Source organism: Helobdella robusta (genome assembly GCF_000326865.2).
Source record: "Helobdella robusta unplaced genomic scaffold HELROscaffold_58, whole genome shotgun sequence".
Taxonomy (NCBI): Eukaryota; Metazoa; Annelida; class Clitellata; order Rhynchobdellida; family Glossiphoniidae; genus Helobdella; species Helobdella robusta.
The window spans coordinates 658785-680915 of NW_008705317.1; the positions used below are offsets into that span (position 1 = coordinate 658785).

General features: G+C 31.3%; 3 protein-coding genes across 3 annotated transcripts; 2 read left to right on the plus strand and 1 right to left on the minus strand.

Moving 5' to 3' along the window:
- Nucleotides 1–7297: 7297 nt before the first annotated feature.
- HELRODRAFT_180009 (hypothetical protein) lies at nt 7298–11037 on the plus strand (the record flags this gene model as incomplete). The annotated part of the gene is made up of 5 exons (XM_009028778.1): nt 7298–7359; nt 7913–8264; nt 8330–9146; nt 9482–9586; nt 10868–11037. The coding sequence occupies 5 exons, from the start codon at nt 7298–7300 to the stop codon at nt 11035–11037; spliced, it is 1506 nt and encodes a 501-aa protein (XP_009027026.1).
- Nucleotides 11038–11498: 461 nt separating this feature from the next.
- On the minus strand, nt 11499–11918 carry HELRODRAFT_180010 (hypothetical protein; the record flags this gene model as incomplete). The annotated part of the gene is made up of 2 exons (XM_009028779.1): nt 11499–11665; nt 11735–11918. 2 exons carry the CDS (start codon nt 11916–11918, stop codon nt 11499–11501), a joined length of 351 nt encoding a protein of 116 aa, XP_009027027.1.
- A 4066-nt stretch (nt 11919–15984) lies between these two features.
- HELRODRAFT_193759 (hypothetical protein) lies at nt 15985–20039 on the plus strand. The gene is made up of 5 exons (XM_009028780.1): nt 15985–16130; nt 17264–17357; nt 17957–18438; nt 18671–18868; nt 19174–20039. Exons 2-5 carry the CDS (start codon nt 17315–17317, stop codon nt 19345–19347), a joined length of 897 nt encoding a protein of 298 aa, XP_009027028.1. The 5' UTR covers nt 15985–16130; nt 17264–17314; the 3' UTR covers nt 19348–20039.
- The last annotated feature ends 2092 nt before the right edge of the window (nt 20040–22131 follow it).

A 22131-nucleotide genomic window follows, 5' to 3' on the forward strand; every position in this document is an offset into this window, starting at 1 on the left:
ATTATTTGCACGATATGACTGACTGACCTTGACCGTGTAGTAATTTTTAATGATTAGTATTTGTTTATTTAAATTTTTCATATCTTTTAAGTATTGACAAAACTTTGTGGAAAGTATTAGTTAATAAAAACTTCACTTTGCAATAATTTATTGAAAATTTTAACTATGAAACATTAGATTCAAATATTTCAATTGTGAGTCTTTATTGAAAATTTTATTCTACAAATTTTTTACAAAAAAATTTGTCCCTATCCAGTAGGGGCAGAAGTCTCTGATGGTATTGTTGGTGCAGCTTTTGACACAACATTCGCACAGCATTGAATATCCATTTCTATACTTAAACATAGCGGATCTTACTTCTTTTCTTATGTCGACATCTGAAAAATAAATGAGGTGAAATTAAGCATAAGTTGAAATCTTGAAAATTTTGGAAAAATCGAGTATACCGTCTATACGCGATAGAATCTCTCTAGCCTCCTTCCTCCACTCGTTACACACACTTGCGATCCTCGGCATCAAATCTTCGCACAAAGGCCTATCAAATTCCAAAGTCAGCCAATTACATTCTTCGGCTCCGATTGATCCTGCAACCAACAAAATGAGCAGCAAACTTTTTGTTGAACAACTCATCATATGATCTAAATTACAACTGGCTTGTTGGTTGAGATACTTTCCCTTTCAAAACTGCTTTCATGGTAAAATGTTTTAATTCATTTGCATATAAAACCATAAAATTTAGCTGATGGATTTTATAATATGAAACCCATTTTATTTCCTATCGTTAGAAAACTTCAAGTGAAACCTCGACTGCGCACGGCAACAATGATTAGCGGACGAGCAATAAATTAGTCAGGGCCGGAACTAGGGTATTTTTCAGGGGGGGCAAAAATCAGTGTGCCGCTCCCCCCACGACGTTATTATGCTACTACCGTAAGGTGTATAAATTCATTTTTTAAAATTGCATATTACATGTTTCTTAATAAAATGTTTTATTTATGGACATATCAATATACATGTTAACACAGATACTTGACATAGAAAAAAACAACTATATTATAGTTATAAAACGTGAAAAATTGAAAAAACTTTGTATTACAAACAATGTCATTTGTCAACTGATCAAGTAATTGTTTTGTATATTATATTATATTATATTAGAAACAAATCTTTCTAGCTTTTTTAGCTGCAAATGTATTGATTATATCATCAAAATTGATAAGAGATGCTCGTTTGTGTTCAATTGAAATTATGCTTAAATTGGAAAGTCTCCCCTGTCCCATTGTACTTCTCATGTAGTTTTTGATGATTTTGAGTTTACTGAAACTTCGTTCTCCAGATGACACTGTGACAGGCAACGTGAGAAAGATTCTCAATGCAGTAGTGATGTTAGGGTAGCCTTCTTCTAATTTATTTTTATAAATGAGACTTAGCATTTCTTTTGATGTGGCTTTTTTTAAACTTTTGTCATCTGTCAAAGCGTGATGCTTAAAACTTTCTATTTCAAACATGAATTCATCAATGTTGAGATCAGCTGAGTATATATTTGCCAAATTTTTGGCTTTAATTTTTAGATCTGCTGTCTGCATTTCTTCAATTTTAACACCACTCAAAAACCCAAACATACTGTTTACATTATTCAAAGATTCAAATCTGTCACTAAGTTCTGTAATCACTCAATGATTTCTAACATAGTCACTTGGTACATATTTTCAACACTTGTCAGAGCTTCATCATTGCACAATTCATCAGCCATTTTTCTTTTCATTCTTGGTCTCTTTTCTGAAATGCAGATGTTAGATTATTCATTTTTGCTAACAATTTACCCTCAGCAATGGCCTCAGATGGTGCAGACTCTCTGCAAGACTTCATAAGTGTCAAAAGACCTTTGAGGTTTCGGGCAGCCAAATCAACTGTTAAATCTTTTTTTTGTAAAAATTCGTTTACATGGTTAATCTTTTCTAACAATGCATGCCAAAATCTAACCATCACGATAAATTCAAGTTTTTAAATATTTTTCAAAAGAGAGCTGGCCTCATTCACAGTTTGAGGAGTTGAGAAATCATAGTTTTTAAGATCTTCTAGAGTCTGCAGAACTTTACTATAATGTTTATATACAGCTTCGACTGCATCTAATCTTACAGACCATCTTGTTTTGCTTTCAGGTTTTAATGTTATCGGCACATTTTCTTTGAAAACTTCCCAACGTGAAGTTGAAAGTGCAAAAAAAGAATTCAAGCTGTTCAAAGTTCCAAAAAAATTCTGAGCCTGGACAGTAGCACTAGCTGCATTAGCACTAACCAAATTGAGAGAGTGTGCAGCACATGGAACAAAATATGCCAGATGGTTTTTCTGCAATAATCTGGACTGGACTCTTTTATATTTTCCAGCCATATTTGCTCCATTGTCATAGGATTGCCCCCTACAATTCTCCAAGTTAAGTCCATCTGCATCTAATTTTTTCAAAATTTCTTGACTGAGACCTTCACCTGTTTTGACACTAACTCTAAAAAAATCAATAAAACTTTCTTCTATTTCAGTTGTATCTTTTTTGACGTAACGAGCTACTTGTGTCATTTGTTCGCTGTGACTGATATCCGGAGTGCAGTCAAATAATAAGGAAAAATATTTTGCATCCAAAATGTCTTGTATTATTCCTTGCTTTATGTTATTAGCAATAATTTCTAAAAACTCATCTTGTATTTTATGGAAAAAATAGGATATTTGTCCTTTCTTATGCCGCTCAATGTGTTGTTGAAGAGGAACATTATAATGCAAAATAAGTTCAACTGTATTCAAGAACTTTCCATTAGATGGGTTGCTGAAATCACAATTTTCTTTAGTTCCTCAAAATGGACTTCCTTGTTTTGCCAAGAATAGAACAGCATCTACAATACAGCACAATACCGCTTTCCAATGCAACTCTTCTTGTTGGATCTGATCTTGGAGTTCTGCATCAACAAGATTCTAATGTTTTCCAAGAGCAAAAGCAAAGTTTGTGGTTAGATGAATTTTCATGTTCAGGCAACTTTTCATTAAGTTTTTTCCAATTGGTAAGTCCTTTTTCTTTAGCTAAAGAAGACATTTGATTTGAAGCTAAGTGTGGAAACAGTCTGCAGGGAATACAATAGAGAGCTTTATTACTTTCACTATAGACTAACCATGATCTTTTCATTTTTTCTCCATTTTTGAGAACTTTATAAAACCAGTCTTTGGTTAAATTGCGTCCTTCTCGGCTACTGTTACTCAAATTTGGTTCAGTTAAATTTTCAAATCTCATTTTTGTTATGAAACATCTTTCTGAATCAGAAAAACTTTGTGGCCATGAACCAGGATCACTGAAATCAAAAAGGAACTTAGATGTCTTTTGAAGACTAGTTGTGGGGTCTTGTTGAGGTAATAATTTTTCTACAGTTTCATTTGTTGGATTGAAGTTGAGCCAAAATACTTTCTCCTTGATCTCTTCTTTAGCTTCCATGTCATCTAAATACGAAATATTTAAAAAAATTATTTTATTCAAAAGGATGCATAATTAATACATATTGTGCATAATGTTCCATTATTCAATTAATAAAATTTGAAATAATAAAAATATTTACCTGATTTTTCTTTTGAGCCCTCTTTATCACTATTCACTATAATACTAACATTAACATTAGATTTGTTGAATAACGTTTCTAATTTTGGCGTTAGTGACAGCACATCGCTTTCTTTTTTTCGTTTTTCTTTAGCAATTCTTCTGTATTCAGCTCCACTAAGTTTTTTTCTGCCATCCATTTTTATTTTCTAACATGAAAACGACTAAACTAACCTACTATACAATACGATATTTTTCGCGGCGTGATTTTAAATCAAATAAGGGAAAGATTGCAAATAAGAAATAAGATAAAGATTCTGCTCATAATATTTGCGTTTATATTTTAATCTTTACATAGAAAAAAAAACAAACCAAAAAAAATTTAAAAAAAATTAAAAATGAGTAATATAAAAAAATCAAATTTACTTTGATCCATCATCCATATTATAACAAATGCGAATAAATTTTTCAAATTTTTAAAAAATGTCTAAAATTTGCCGCCCCTAAAATTTGCCGCCTGGGGCGCTTGCCTCCTTTGCCCCCTTTGCCCCCCTTGCCCCCCTAGTTCGGGGCCTGAAATTAGTCTCCGCCCTGAAATGGGAGAAGCAGCAAAAACATTAATTTCTTAACAATTCGAACACAACTGAAGAAAGTGAAACTGAATCAGCTTCTGTTCATTGTTTTTATTTGTAGGTAGAATAATATGGCAAAATTGCAGTTTCAAATTTGTTGACATTTAGATTTTCTAATCAACAAATTGCGTGAAAATCTGAAGGTATATTGATGTGCAGGCAAGTGGAGAGGTCCGGTGAAGAGCTCTATCCTAAGTGTTCAGCCCATTTGTTTATCAATTTTCAATACATCAATATCAGTTTTTAAAAGTTTAATAGAAAAAATAATATCCTCACTTGTAAAAAAATCGCAAGTATTAGAAACAAACGTCTTCTAGTGAACTCTTATTATTCATAAAAAATTGAGCAATTCATAAATTCATATATATACATATACACACACACACACACACACACACACACACACACACACACACACACACACACACACACACACACACATATATATATATATATATATATATATATATATATATATATATATACAAACTCTTTTTGGTTTAAAAAAAAATTACATGATCACCAACAAACTGTTTCTATTAATAAAACTAAAAAAATATTATGAATGATCAATTAAAACTTTTCTACTTCTAAAAATTTACTAATAAATTTAAAAGGATATAAATAGAAGTTGACTTATTTTTTATCTTATACAACTTTATTTGTCATGAATCAACTCATATATAAATGAAAATGTTGACAGCAAGTAAATGCAAACTATTATCCACAACTTTTGCCAAGAAAACCATCGACAAACACAAAACAAATAACATCAAAGAAATCACTGAAAACAGGGCTTGTAGCATTTTTGGATGCATGAAAGCTAAATCCAATGAAGTAATCTTAAAGAAAAAAAGTATTTGAAAGATGGACTAAATACATTAACGATCTTTTTGATGATATCCGTGGTGAAAAGCCTCCTATTAAAAAAGACGTAGAAGGACCAAAAATACTTTGATCTGAAGTTCGTGCCGCTCTTTCCAAAATGAAATCAAATGGAGCGCTAGGTCCAGATGAGACAGTTGTTGAAGAAATTTGTGGCGAAATTTCTGAAGATCTATCCAAGTCAATATTTATTGCATTGCTTAAAAAATCAAATGCAATGGAATGTGAACTACACCAAACAATCAGCTTGATGAGTCATCTCACAAAACTTCTCTTGAAAATTCTGATGATGAGAACACAAAGCAAAATCAGATCTAAAATTTCAAATGTCCAATTTGGTTTTGTCGAGGATTGTGGCACAAGAAACGCTATCTTCATGCTACGAATAATCAGTAAACGAGCGATTGAAATGAAGAAAGACTTGTTTATATGTTTCGTCGATTACACCAAAGCTTTTGATAGCGTGAAACACGTGGTGCTTATGGAAATATTGACAAATTTGGACATCGATCGAAAAGACACGAGAGTTATCAAAAACCTCTATTGGGACCAAAGAGCAGCGATGAAGATTGGTAAAAAGATAACTAGTATTGTCGAAATAAAAAAAATTGTTATGCAAGACTTTGTATTCTTTCCAAGCCTGTACAATCTCTATAGTAAGATCATTATGAGAAAGATAAAAGATCTACCTGGAATATCTATTGGAGGCGTGAATATAAACAATGTAAGATATGCTGATGATAGAGCTCTTATAGCAAATTCAATGGAAAAACTGCAAACAATTGTTTCCAAACTGGTTTTTTAAAGTAAAATGAAAGGCTTGCATATTAACATCAACAAACAGAGTGCATGGTTATCAATAAAATCAAAACCACCCCGATCTGCTCCATAACCATTAATGGTAAACAGGTAAAACAAGTTGACAGCTTCAATTTTATCTTGGAAGTCTGATTACTTCAAGCGTAAATGTGATATGGATATCAAAAGAAGGATAGCTATGGTGAAAGATGCATATTCTAAAAGGAAAAACATCCTCACCGACATTAAATTCAGAATATCAACAAAATTAAAACTGTTAGGGCGTTACATTTTTCGCTAAATTGGCTCTAAGTCCTGGACAATTTCTAATGAAATAGAAAAAAGATTAACGCTGCTGAAACGTGGTTTTTGAGAAAAATTATAAAAATTAGTTAGACTTCGAATGAGGATGTATTAAAACAGTTCGGTTATGAAGAGAGATAATTTGACGGGGGCAGTTAAAGTTTTTTGGTCACATCATGCAGAAGGAAAGAATGGAAAATCTAAAAACTACTGGTAAGATTGCAGAAAAAAGAGATCGCGGTCAACAACGAACAACATTTGTGAAGTCCTTGTATCACTTGTTAAATATCACCGCATTTCAACTACTACAAAGTGTTGAAGATCGGGTTTTGCGGAGGTCGATTGTCGCCAATGTTCTGAAAGGATAAAGCACGGGATAAAAGTGGTTGGTACCGCCTTGAGTGATTCAACAAAATATTATCTTCTTTTTAGCGCGCTTAAAAAGAAAGAATGATTTTAAAAAATTTATTAAAAGTTTATTTTAAAACGAAATTGTAGAAGTTTCTTACTCAATACAATTAGAATGATATTTAAAGAAATGTCATTCATGAATTCAGCGGAATAGTTTTCAACGTTGATTTGTTTTGAAGTGTTCAATTATTTTGTTTGCATATAATTAGTTTATTATATTTATCTAATTTGATTGTGGATAATTTGTTTTCAAAAATTTACTTATTTTGCTTGCAGTTAATTTGTTTCATTGTACTCAATTTTTGTTTACCGTAAAATTTTCCCAGAATAGTGACAAAATAAATAATAATTTAAATTGGTAGTTTCATTGGAAAAAAATGATGTAACTACAACAAGGTTGAGATCCTCGATAAACTAACATCCTGGTTACGTTCATGGTATGTGTAGAAATGTAAACCTAAAAGACCTTTTGATTTTTTAACGACTGTTTCGTTCTAATTCATTTTTAACAATATTCACCAACATGTCGAAAAATTGTAGTTGGATGAGCTGATAAATTATCTTGTCAGTATTTCTGCAGCCAGTGTATAAAATGGTCATCAATTGTATTTTTACATACTTCATGTTAATTAATGTACTTTTCTATTACAAATTCCTGAACCCTGTATATATACGTATAAGCATTGGACAATAAATGGACATTGATTTTGTGGAAACTATGATAGTTATGATCTTTTTGCTCATATTTAGTATCCAGTGAGTTTTTCCAAGTAAAATTAAAGTAATTTTAATTCGTTGACACTAAACGTTTTCTGATAATTTTATTTCAAATAGTTAAAATCTTGAAACTCTATTGTAATAAAAATATTGTAAAAAGAATAATTATTAAATTACTCAAAACTGATAATTATTAAAATATAATGAGTCCAAAAACTTGCAGTTATCTGCTATATGATTATATGAATGTATAATCGATCACTCATTCATTCATACATTCTTGCATGCGTTCAATCATTCATTCGTTTGTTTATTTATTCATTTATTTATTCATTCATTCATTCATTTACTTATTTTTCCTCGTATTTTGTGATTCATTTATCTATCCATCCGTTGTTTATTTTATCGTACAATAAGCAATCTATTATAAAAAGTAATTTGTTTTTAGTTAAAAATTTTTCGTAAATGTTCATTTGAATTCGGAGTAAAAACTAATCGATCCTCAAAGTTACTATATATATATATATATATATATATATATATATATATATATATATATATATATATATATATATATTGTTGTGTTGTTTAGGCTCAGTGAAGCTGAAACTAACTCTGCTGATGCTCGCAATGATGATAAAAAAATTGTTATGAATTTGCTTTCAGTCATTACAAATGATGAAATCAAGGAAAGTGATATTAAGAAAATGTACAGAATTGGCAAAAAAGGTGACAACCCACGTCCGATGTTGATCGAGGTTAAAGAAAAGTCTATGAAAAACATGATAATGGAAAATCGTGTGAGGGTGAAACAATTGAGTGATGAATTAAAAAATGTCAGCATAAGCCATGATTTCACTAAAGAACAGCGTGAGAAATATAAAAAACTGGTAGCTGAAGCAAAAGATAAACAGAAACAGGAGTCGGGGGAATTTTTGTACAGGGTGAGGGGAGATCCGTCAAATTTGAGAATAATAAAAACACAGAAATATCCAATAAAAAACTAAAGCATACTAGCTCTGATTATGCGTCTATGGTTTTCAACTCTTCTGGTAATGTCAATAAAATTAAGGTGGGTCTGTTAAACATTAGATCTTTGGGTCCAAATGTTGATGATGTTCATGGGCTGCTCAATGATGGCTTGGATGTTTTGATGCTTACAGAAACTTGGCATAAATCATCTGATAATATTTGTCTTAGTTTGGCAAAACCACGTGATTTTAGTTTTTTGGAACAAGTTAGGTTAAATGATCCTGGGCATGGTGGTTTGGTAACGTATTTCAGAAACCACTTTAAATGTGTAAAAATTCTATTGCCAGTGATAATTACATTTGAAGCGATATGTTTTAAATTGACGTTACGGAAAACTTCAGTAATTTTTTTGGTGATTTATAGGCCAGGTTCTGCTCCTCCTGCTAAATTATTTTTTGAAGAATTAATTTTAGTTTTAGAAAAAATCACTCTTTTATGTCGCAGTATTGTAGTTGCAGGTGACTTCAACATACACGTAGAAACTTCGTCAGATATATATGCAACAGCCCTTGCTAATATTTTCTCTAGTTTTGATCTTGTCAATAGAATTAATCAGTCTACCCATGTGCTTGGTGGTACCCTGGATTTGATTGTCACATCGGATGGTTTTTTGTTAGAAGATATATTGGTGTACCCATCTGGTATCTATTCAGATCATGGTTTAGTAACTGGTCAATTTTTAATCAATCCGACTTCAATCATTTTCAAGAAATCGTGGATCAGATCCAGGAAACGAGTGGATAAAAAACGTCTGACTGAGCTTTTGAGGTGCTCACCTATCTCGAAACATTATGGTCAGGATGATGATGTCGAATTGGGTTTTAAAATATTCAATGAAGAGCTTTTAAAAATTGCTGACGATGTTGCTCCACTTCATGAAGTTCGATGGAAACATGTCCCAACTGCCCCATGGTTTGACAGTGACTGCAAAAAGGCTAAGCAAATGTGTCGAAAAAAAAAAGAAGTTTCAGAAATACTGGTTGTTATAATGATAAAGTTGATTGGGTACTGGCAATGAAACAAAAGAATGTTTGTTACTCAGTGAAACGAAGGAGTTTTTGGTTCGCGAAAACATGTCAATTTAAAAATAATTCCAAATACTTATGGCAAACGATTAATAAATTATTAGGAAAAGAGACAAGTGTTGAAAATGAAGTTGGTTCAATGCACAGCGCCGATGATTTTAAAAAATTTTTTGCTGACAAGTTGAAAGTGACCGAAAAGTCAACTGAATGTTTTAATTTTCCAGTTATTTCTACTAATACTAATATTATGTTTCTACTCGAATCGTTTCCAGTGCTGACTGAAGAACAGATATCTAAAGTTGTTAATTCGTCACCTACGAAGTCAGGCTCACTTTTCCCAATACCGACGCATGTATTCAAAGAATATGCTGACTGTTTTATTGTTTACTTAACGGACTTAATCAACATGTGCTTAACGAAGGATGTAATGCCACAGGTTTGCAAGCATTCAATTGTCACGCCATTTCTAAAGAAGATAGGATTAGATAAATCAGATCTGATAAACTATAGGCCGGTGTCAAATTTGTCTTTCGTTTCTAAAATTATTGAACGTTCCGTTGAGTTAGTTTTAAATAATCATATAAATAAAAATGGTATTTGGCCTTCGCATCAATCTGGATACAGAAGGTTTCATTCGACAGAAACAGCTCTATCAGATATATTATCTCATGTTTATTCAGCAGTTAATATACAAAAAGTAACTTTGTTGACATTCCTGGACATGAGTTCGGCGTTCGATACTGCGAATCATAAAATCCTGCTGGACAGACTGAAATATTGTTATGGTTTAAATAAGATTGCGTTAGCGTGGTTCGAATCATTTCTTACTGGTCGGACTCAGCAGATTTTTTACTCAGGTGGTCTCTCGGAACCAATGAAACTTACGTCAGGGGTTAGGGTTAGGGTTTTAAAATTTAAAAACGGAAATTATTCATTTTAGTTATATACCTGCAAAAAAAATCGTTTCAAAAATAATCACACACGACAGCATTTGAATTTTCAAAAGCGGTGCAAAAAAATTTAGTGTGAATGATATAAACGTTACATTTTACATTTTACGTTTACATATATACGTTACATTTTTATGGTATATCATTCACTTTTATTTTATTATAAAATCTCAGATCAACTTAACAAAAATAAATGTTTTTTGTTAATTTTCTGGTATTTATTTCCCATTAAAAACAAACAATCAACAATATTTATTATCTGCAACTAAATGCTTATTTAACATTCCACTTTCAAACTCCATCAGCTGCAGCTTCGTTCATGGAAGGCATGATCAGAAGATTCTACTTTACAGCACTCTTTCTTGCGGTCACTCTCTTTTTCACTCAGAGCAATGTATGTAGCTTTGCAAGATTTTAAAGGTCACGCCAGACGGCTTTCAGGAATAAGACATCTCTCCGTTGAAAATGTTGATTTTTCCGTTAGCAGCCCACCTAGTGTGTTTCTAACATCTCCCTGATGTTCACTGCACACTCTTGCAGGCATATCCATCTTTCCTTCAACCAATCTCGCTATGAACGTTTGGTTAGATTTTTCCAACATAACTAAAAAGGGATTCAAAGTACATGTTGCTGAGAGGTATCAAATGAAGAAACATGGACAGTTTAAAAAATTTTGGGAATCTTTGTTGATCAGTTACTGGGTTCTTTAAATTAGAGATCTCACACCAGGTTTGATCAATTTTTTCTGTAAATAGGCACTTTTTGTCTGTCAAAAGCTGGAAGTCTGTGAATTCTTCTAAAAAACTGGTCATCGCCAGAAGGATAGATGATGTTAAAAAATCGTATTGTTTGGGTTTCAATATAGCAGCACTATTAAGTCAAAATTATTTGAGTAAACACTTTTCAAGTTAATGTGTACTATCCAAGCCGCTAACGCCAAGATTTTGTGTGCCGTGATTATTTGCACGATATGATTGACCGCGGCCATGTAGTAAATTTTAAATATTAGTATTTGTTCATTTAAAATTTTTCAAACTTTTAAGTATTGACGAAATCTTGTCGAAAGTATTAGTTAATAAAAACTTCACTTTGCAATAATTTATTGAAAATTTTAACTATGAAACATTAGATTCAAATATTTCAGTTGATTGTCTTTATTGCAAATTTTATTCTATAAATTTCTTACAACAAAGTTATTTTTCCCTATCCAGTAGGGGCAGAAGCCTCTGATGGTATTGTTGGTGCAGCTTTTGACACAACATTCGCACACCAGATTCATTGAATATCCATTTCTATAGACGTGCATAGCCGATGTTACTTCTTTTCTTATTTCATCGTCTGAAAAATAAATGAGGTGGAATTATGCTTAAGTTTAAAGTTTGAAAATTTCGGAAAAACCAAGTATACCGTCTATACGCGATAGAATCTCTCTAGCCTCCTTCCTCCACTCGTTACACACACTTGCGATCCTCGGCATCAAATCTTCGCACAAAGGCCTATCAAATTCCAAAGTCAGCCAATTGCATTCCTCGGCTCCGATTGATCCTGCAATCAACAAGATGAGCAGTAAACTTTTTCTTGAACTACTCATAATCGTGTCTTCAATTACAACTGGCTTGTTTGTTGAGATAAATTCTCTTACAAAACTGCTTTTATAGTAAAATTTTCCAATTCATTTGCAGATGAAACCATAAAATTTAACTGATGGATTTTATTGTATAAAAACAGATTTTATTTTCTATCGTTAAAAAATTTCAAGTGAAATCTCGACTGCGCAGTGCAATGCTGATTAGCGGATGAGCAATAAATTAGCCTCAGCCAGGAAATGAGAGAAGCAGCAAAAACATTAATTTCCTAACAATTCGAACACAACTGAAAGTGATGCTGAATCAGCTTCTGTTCATTGTTTTTAGTCGTAGCAGTTTCAAAATATTGATATTTAGATTTTCTAATCAACGAACTTAATGTTTGTGTGAAAATATAAAGGTATATGAATGTGCAGGCAAATGGAAAGGTCCTGTAAAGAGCTCTATTCTAAGTGTTCTTGAGCAGAAACAAGCGTGTTTTTCAAAACGATTAAATTATGAATTGACTGGTTAAGTGGCTGTTTGTTTGGTTGACTGGATTGATGGTTTGTCGGTCGGTTGGTTGGCTAGTTGGTCGGTTCAAGTTGGATGGATATTTTTGTTTAAACACAGCTAACCGGTCAATCATTTAAAAACCAGGATAAAGGACAGTCCATATTTCACAATTTTTTAGCGTTTTTGTGTCTGTTCCGCTCAATTCGGGACGATTGGCAATGATGAAATATCCATATTCTGTTTTACTTGATACAAGCTGAGATGGTGCAATCAATCATACACGCGTATTCTTATGCAATGTTTTATTTGTAATTTGATGAAAGCCATGTATGGCACATCGTACATCCCACATGGTCTAGTGGTTAGGATTCCAGCCTTTCACGTTGGCGGCCCGGGTTCAATTCCCGGTGTGGGAATGATTTTTTTCTATATAGTGTAATTGTATGTAGAAAAATAAAATAAATTTGTGATGAGTTTCACTTTAGATGTAGTTAATTGTAAATGTGAGATGGTGATCAAATTTTATACAATATTTTATAGAGTATCAATATATAAATCAATAGCATGGTCATATTGCTTAGCAATGCATAACACTCAAATGTAACAAAACAACATATCAGAAATAAACTGCAAACACAGACAACATTTGCATCATCGTTAACAACCAACAAGCTATATCTATCTTATTTAACAAACAATGCATATCATATTCAGACGTGATAGCTATAAAACAACGTTTCACATTTTCTCTTCTAATAGATTTTATCCAAGTTTGATTGTATGTAAGAATTATATTTTAATTCTATGGTTTGGGACAGTGTTAGTTGAAAAGTGAAATAATTTGGCAAAACTAAATTTCGATTTACAATGTTACCGGGTACTTTTATTTTGGAGAATGTATTGAGAAATGATTTAAGCTATATTTCTAGTTACAGTTATTAAATTATTATTATCAGAAAAATTATTATATAAATAAAGATAACAATTATTATTGTTATTATTATATCTATTATTGCAAAGAATTTCATGTTTCACGACGTGCATCTGTGTTTTGGCGTGCAATTCTCGCATGGTAAAATTTTGTTTGACTATTTAAGAAGTAACCAGTTGGATAAACACACAGAAGGATGCGTCAGAAGATCCTAAAAATATTTGAAATTTTTTAGACTCGCAGTGGAGATTATATATTAGAACATCGTTTTAATCTATTTTAATAAACATGAATATCCGGTTAAATGAATTTATTCGATTTTCATTTTAACTATTTAATTCTTCCATAAAACTTAATTCAAAGGTTGAATTTTAAGAAAAAATTTCTGATATGAAATCTCGAAGTGAAATATCAACTGCGCAGTGCAACACTGATTAGCGGACGAACAACAAATTAGTCTCTGCCCTGAAATGTGAGAAGCAGCAAAAACATTAATTTCCTAACAATTCGAACACAACTGAAGAAAGTGAAGCTGAATCAGCTTTTGTTCATTGTTTTTATTCGTAGGTAGAATAATATGACAAAATTCAGTTTCAAAATGTTGACATTTAGATTTTCGAATCAACAAATTTAATGTTTGCGCTAAAATCTGAAGGTATATGAATGTGCAGGCAAGCGTAGAGGTCCGGTTAAGAGCTCTATCCTTAGTGTTCTTTAGCAGAGACAAGCGTGTTTTTATTTTTTCAAAATGATTAAACGATGAATTGACTAGTTGATTGACTGTTTAGTTGACTGTATTACCGTACATTCCACATGGTCTAGTGGTTAGGATTCCAGCCTTTCACGTTGGCGGCCCCGGGTTCAATTTCCGGTGTGGGAAAATGAATTTTTTTTAATGTAACATAATTGTATGTAGAAAAATAAAATAAATTTGTGATGAGCACTAATTCTGCTTTTATACATAAAAATTTTGTAATAAATAATTTTTATTTTATATTCCTGGAATTATCTCTGATTGAAAAACTCAATCAGCTTCTACCTGCTCCCATAATTAAAAACATTAAAAATTTTGTAACAAATCTCACTATCGCAAATAAACTTTCTTTATGATTTTTTTATTCAAATCGAATTCTGAATGATCAACATAATCAACTAAATGCTCCAAGAAATAAGAAGTTAACAAGACTGTGCAAGTGAGTAAAATAGCCTGGCACGCCGGTGATCCTAACGCACCAGCAGATGAAAAAGATTACTGCATACAAAGCAACTTCTATGGATATGGTGGCTGGGATGATTATTATTGCAGCCAAAGTCTTTGTGTCTTATGTGAGTTTGATATGAACATTTGAAATGCAAAATGAAGAATTTATGCATTTGAAATTATGCTAATTGTACAGTGTGACATAGTTTTTTTAAAATGAAATCTCGTTTGAGATGAGCTGGCTATTACAGCTAATTAAAGCAAGCATGGTTGTTTTTCTGCTAACATTTTTATTTTAAAATATTCAAAATGATTTGTGAAATTGTTGAAGTGATTTAAAAACGTTAAAAGAAAAATATTTTGAAAACCCTTTTAGATTATAAAAACAGTAGTTTATTATTCATGTTTCTTCTTATTGTTGTATTTAATAAATTGATAATTTAAAAAAAAGTAATTAATGACGTCATGTTTATTACTACTACTATTATTGAGTTGAAGCACGTTGGTCGTGCCTGATGAAATTAAATGCAATACGAAAGCATCAATTGTGAGAATATTGTAAGTACAATATGTGTTCATTGCGTTAGAAAGTTTATTCTTTGTTGTTCATCACACCATTAAAACTTTATATCATTATTTTTGCAGTTTGAAATTTTGTATTACAAACAAACTAACAAGCATCAGTGAACATTCGGCGAAATAAATCGCATTGGATGAGTTGGGATTGCACTCACATTGTTATTATATACTATAGTAGCTGTACTTTACTAACGTATAAATCATTTGGCTGAAAAATTTCTTATTTATATGTAGAACTGAAGGACAAACTCTGGCGGACATCTCTCTAGTAATCTTTTTCGTAAAATGTCTGTTTTGTCCTGAGTTCCTTTGCACTAAAAGATTATAAAATAGTTGCACAGTTTATTAATTTTTCTTGTTTACCATGTTTCAAATAACTTAATTGTAATGTTTTTTATATCTACACTTTTTGTATAACAGTAATGACATATTTTTAACAATTTAAAATCATAAAAACAATTGTTTCTAATTCTTTGCTGGATTGTATTTACCTAAATAAATTTTATTTTTAGCTCATCGTTTTTATGCGATCATCACATCACAAAGCCAGATAGGTACAAGTTATCATCATTAACGTACTCGACTCATATTAACAAGAAAAAAATTTATCTACGAATTGCAAGAACATTTTACATTTTTAGAAGATCTTCAATAATTTTGAAAATTTCTAGACTCGCATTGGAGACTATATATTAGAACATCGTTTTAATCTATTTTAATAAACAAGAAAATTAAATTTAAGTTAATTTATTCGATTTTCATATAAAGAAATCAAACATATTGAAAGATTTCATTATTTTAATGAGCCTTAGTTTATTGTCACTCTCACTATTTCTCATTTGTAGCAAGTTAATTTATTTCGCGCTATTTGTTTCTAACGAGGTTAATGAATTGCATTGGACATTTCTACCGATTCTACCGTTTGAATTGTGACCAAGTTTCAAATACAAGTTTTTCTGGACGAAAGTAAATTATTTCAAAACGTTTGGACGCTGAAAGTACTTCAATTAGGTAAAATATTCAATTCAAGATAAATTAATGAATATCAATTCACTTTAGCAACTGCAGCTAGAGTGAATTGACATGTACGAAAAATTGTTTTAACCAGCCTTGAGTGATAAACATTTTAACATTTTAATTCTTTCTTTAAATTTTATTCAAAGGTTGAATAAACTCAAAAAATAAAATTCAAATATGTAAATTAACGTATTCTAATTTATAACTCAATTCCATGGTAACTTACGCATGTCCGGTTATGTTTATTGTGTTTAGTATTTTTGTTCGGAGCCCGACGTAGTTATTTTACAGTGCAAATATGTTAATTAACATTCAGACGAAAGTGAATGGCCGCTTGTTTATTTCATTGCTTGCATAAAGGATATTTACATTCAATTTTTACTATTTTTTAAAACGTTTTGTAAAGTTTTAATTACAATCTCGTTGATAGCAAGTATTATTGAAAAGTACTATTTAAGAATATTTATCAACTAAGCTTTTCTAAAGTTCTCAAACCGCTCTCCAAATTATGTAATTATTATTATTATATTATATAATATAATTATATTTATTATATATACAATAATTAATATTCATTTTTAAATTAAGGTTCGTAAGGATATTGTTGTTGTTTTCGCTTTTTTCAGTTAGTTATCCTAGTTACGAATAAGCCATCAATTTACGGTAGAAAGAAGGTGCATAATTACGAATCGTCATATGTCTGTATATAGGATGAACAAGAATAGATCTTCTTTGTAACAATCTTGTTGAAAATTACTTTCAAAGTTGCAGGATAAGTGTTTTAGCTTTTTGTAACAATATTTTGATGCTTATGATAAATTCTTCGACTTAATAACATTCCATTAGTGAATGTTTTTCAGTACAGAGCTATCCAAATATCCGCGACAATGATGAAATGTGATACCCACAGATGCGTCATTCTAATCGTAATGGGATCCGTTGTGAAGCAATTCGAAAACTGAAAGAAAAGGCTCGCATCATATTAAATGTTATAAAAAGGAGACTTGAAACCAAATCTAATTTATAAAATAATAAGCATCAATAATTAGAGTAATAATTTTGAAAGCATCATTGATATTAATAATATACATATCAATAATTTTATATTGATAAAATTTTTTAATTAGAAATTTTTAATTGTGCCCAATTCGATAATAAACCAACTCAAACCACGAAAGATGACCGAGAAGAATTCTTCGGTTGATGAAAAATCTTTCAACGGTAAAAAAATTTCAATTTTATTTACTGCTTGACATTACTTAATTTTTATAAATTCATGTGAATAAACAATAATTTAATGTCTAAGTCTAATTAGCCCTAGCCTATCTGCCACAAATTACAAAAATTGAGTGAATTTTAAAATAATTATCATGAATTTAAAACACAGCATAATCTGTCAACATTTATTACAAAAATACGATGCAACACTCTATGTTATTATTATTAACTCTTAATCGTTCACTTGTCAATCTTTTTTTATCATAAGTCCTCAATAGTTTTCTGACGAATGGAATATTTAAAGTTAAGAGTGGAACGCACAATCGCAGGCAACCGCGATTACTAGCAAACTCTAATAGACCACTTTTGTTTTTCATTTACATTAATGTGACATTTGCAGAAACTTTATTTGCATATGGTACCAAGTTCTTTTATGTCATTCAATGCATAAGAAGAATGTAAGTGGCTGTAGAAGACATGGCACATGTCTGCGATTGGTTCTCCGAATCTGTGGTTTTGACTGTAAAAATTACCAAACGTTTGGTTTTAAAAAATGGGCACTTTATGTCCTGAAAAAAAAACTAATTTAATTTTTTTAACAGATTGTTATGATGTCATTGACGATGATAATGGTTTTTTGGGCAAAGGTGGATTTGGTACGGTTAAGAGCTGTCTTTCAAAGAAAACATCCAAAGTATTTGCATGCAAACGAATTTTATCGGCAAAGGTTAACAGAGGAAAAATTCTAAAAGAAATTGAAATCCTCAAAATGTGCACTAACCAGGAAAATATTGTTGAAATGGTTGACTACTTTGAAGATAAAGACGGTTTCGACTTGGTATTTGAGAAAATGGGTGGGAGCAGTATGATGAAGAGACTTGAGAAATATGGAACAATAAATGGAGGCGAAGCAAAGGTCATTTTGAAATCTGTAGCTAATGCATTGAAATTTCTGCACAGTAAAAACATTGCTCATCGAGATGTTAAACCATCAAACATTCTTTGTTCGTCAGATGACATTATTTATCCTCTGAAGTTATGCGATTTCGGTTGCTCAGAAGTGGGCGAGAGATTTACAAATGTGGTTAGTTATGAAAATTCTCTCTGTATTTTGTTTAGTGAAGATTTAGCAGTTTTAAGCAGTTTTAATAAATGTACTTCTGAGTGGAACTATTTGGGAAATTATTTAAATAAACTAATATCGACCAACAACCAAATTTAACTGCTATTTAATTAAAACTGTTCGATTAATTGAAAACGGTAAAAAATTAAGTGAATAATTTAAAAACACGTTTTAACCAAAAACCTCAAATCAGGAGGGATCATTTTATTACTTCGCACCAGAGGTGGCAGCACTAATGCTTCGTGTAACTGACACCGGGTACTACACAACACAAAGCGACATGTGGAGTCTCGGTGCCACTATGTACAAATTGATGACCAATGAATTTCCCATCGACAAGGCATTTTGTGCAAATTGTAGCTCCACTAAAAATAGGAAATCCTGCTGTCTGGTAGTTGTTATTCAATTTTTGTTAAAATGTATTGTCGTTTCATGATTTAGTTGTCGTTTCTGTGATTCAGAGGTTTGTATTTTACAACACAGTTTTGTAGATTTTAAAATTCAATTCATAAGCATAGACTTTGTTTATTATTTTTTATCTATCTATAATAATAATTTTTCTTTTAACTTATCCAAACATACATTCAATTTATATACACAAAAACATTTCGATCTTACAAATGAAATTTTATTAAATAAATCAATTAATTAATAATTATAATTATTTAATGACAAAAATACTTACCTGTCCTTCAGGAGCCCATAATTCAAAGAATCTATCTTGGAAATTACATAATGAACGAAACGAAACTGCTCTCGATATCGGAAGAGGCCACGAACATCATTGAAAATTTAATGGTTGCCGATCCAAGAATTCGCTACACGGCAGATCAAGTTCTAAAAAATCCTTGGGTGTCCACAGCTTATTAACATAATAAACTAAACGCTTGAATTAAAAGTGTTCTTGCTGAAAGTATTTATTTTAACTCGTACAAACTTTTTACGTTCCATCTGTTATCATAACGTTAACATTTCAGTTTATTTTATCTGCATAGGCTCGTTTTTTAAATTTTAAATATTTGTGTTAATGTTTTTTTTAAAAACTTTTTCAATTTAAATTTTAATACTTTTGTGATATCTGTGTTATACTAATTTATGCTGTATCTTATCACCGCTGCATTTTATACATACGTACTTCATACAATCTTGATATAGCTTAGCTTTTTTTTATAATTTTATTGCACTTGTTATCGTAATTATTACAATATATTTGTGATATTACATTTTGATCTTCATAACAATCTAAATATCACAAATATAATTATTGATAACATTTTAATATCATCCAGTTTAAAATATTGTACTTGTTAAAACTATTCTAACTATTTTTATCGATGTTGATTTTTTGGCTAGCATTTAATTTTCTATTATTGTAACAGCAGTGAAACAGCAACTGAAGTAATTAACTTCAAGCATTTAAATATATTTGCTTTAATGATATGATTATAATAAGACGATATCTAGCATAATAATTCATCATGTTACTGGAATTATGTATGTTAACGTCATTTTTTTGTGACTCTACTAATGGGTTAGTGGAAAAATAAAGTTGTCTAAGATCAGTTTTTTTATTTTATTAAATAAATTTAACAAAAATAAATTTTTTGATATTCTATTGTAAAGAACGAAAGGCATTCAGTTATAACAAAACACATGTTATCTGAATATTTAAATTGTCATTTCCTAAAACAAATATAACAAGAGATAGAGCAACATTTAAAAAGTTAGTCTGATATTAGTATTTTTGCCTTCATAGAGTTGGAAATTATTATTGCTTTGTTAGACAAACTTTAAAAGCCCAAACTTTAAACTGCGCTGTAATTGTTGCGAATCAATTAGAAATGCATTCGGCAATGGTTTTCAATTCAACTGAACAAGTTACAGACTTGTCACACATAAATTTTAGCCACACGCCCACCAAACAATACAACAGCATCGAAAGAAACATGTAGTCTTGCGCTGTATTATCCAACCGCGCCTATATGCCACCTGCACGTGTTGGAAGTAGATAACGTGGCTGGAAGTAGATAACGTGGCTGGAAGTAGATAACTTGGCTGGAAGTAGATCACGTGGCTGGAAGTAGATAACTTGGCTGGAAGTAGATCACGTGATTGGAAGTAGATCACGTGGTTGGAAGTAAATCACGTGGTTGGAAGTAGATCACGTGATAGGAAGTAGATCACGTGATATGAAGTAGATCACGTGATTGGAAGTAAATCACGTGGTTGGAAGTAGATCACGTGATTGGAAGTAGATCACGTGATAGGAAGTAAATCACGTGGTTGGAAGTAGATCACGTGATAGGAAGTAGATCACGTGATATGAAGTAGATCACGTGATAGGAAGTAGATCACGTGATAGGAAGTAGATCACGTGATATGAAGTAGATCACGTGATTGGAAGTAAATCACGTGGTTGGAAGTAGATCACGTGATTGGAAGTAGATCACGTGATAGGAAGTAGATCACGTGATTGGAAGTAAATCACGTGGTTGGAAGTAGATCACGTGATTGGAAGTAGATCACGTGATAGGAAGTAGATCACGTGATTGGAAGTAGATCGCGTGATTGGAAGTAGATCACGTGATTGGAAGTAGATCACGTGGTTGGAAGTAGATCACGTGATCGGAAGTAGATCACGTGGTTGGAAGTAGATCGCGTGATTGGAAGTAGATCGCGTGATTGGAAGTAGATCACGTGATTGGAAGAGACGAACTTTGGATTAAACTTCAGTTAGCAACACGTGTTGGAAAAGCTTTCTAATTTTCTATTTGAATTTTCCAGTTTTTTTCAAAAAATTTTAATCAAATCAAATCATTATTATTTAATCAGATAAAAAGTATGAATGATTCGGAAAAATAAAAAAAAGAAAATTAATTCTTATGGGCTCGACCACAGTGTAACTTAAAATAGCTTTTCGATGTTCTGGTAATGTAAAAAGAAAAAATTAGATTTAAATAAAATTGTTAATGGAAGGAAAATGTATCAATGTTAATGAAACTAAATTATTATCCCTTAAAAGCAGAAATTTATGTAAATAAATATTTTTTCGGTTCATTTTTAAAAAGACACAAATAGTTACAATCTTTAATTTCTTGTGGAATTGTTTCCAATATTCTTGGGCCGGTGAGTTTCAAACTAATGCAGTGCAGAGCACATAACTAGAACAAATATAACGGCCTTCGCTCACTTTTAACGGTGGAACCAGGAGCTTTTTTCCGGAGGAGATTTGGAGGTTGATTTTTTATCGTTCGAGTCAAAAGTTACGATCGTATATTTACTAATTTCGGAATATGGCTTTTATTTAAAATTTAATTTTTTTAAATTGTTATTTAATGTGGTAATTAATTACTTTTATTTGGTATAAATTTAAAAAAATAAAATCGACATTACCGAAAATAATTAAAAGTTGAAAAAATTGAAGTTCTTTGCATATACCTGCTTCAACCAATAAGAAAGTGTTGTATATTGAGGCTTCTCCTTGGTGCAGAGTACTTTAATTCTGGCAGGTGGAGCATAGAAAAGTGACGTGTGGCGTTTAGTTCTTGCTTGAATGAAAGTTCCAAAAGTGAAAATTTCTTTAGAAAATGCCGGTAAATTTAGAAATAAATGTTGTTACATAGTAGATGTACAAGTTTTTAATGTTGAGTATTT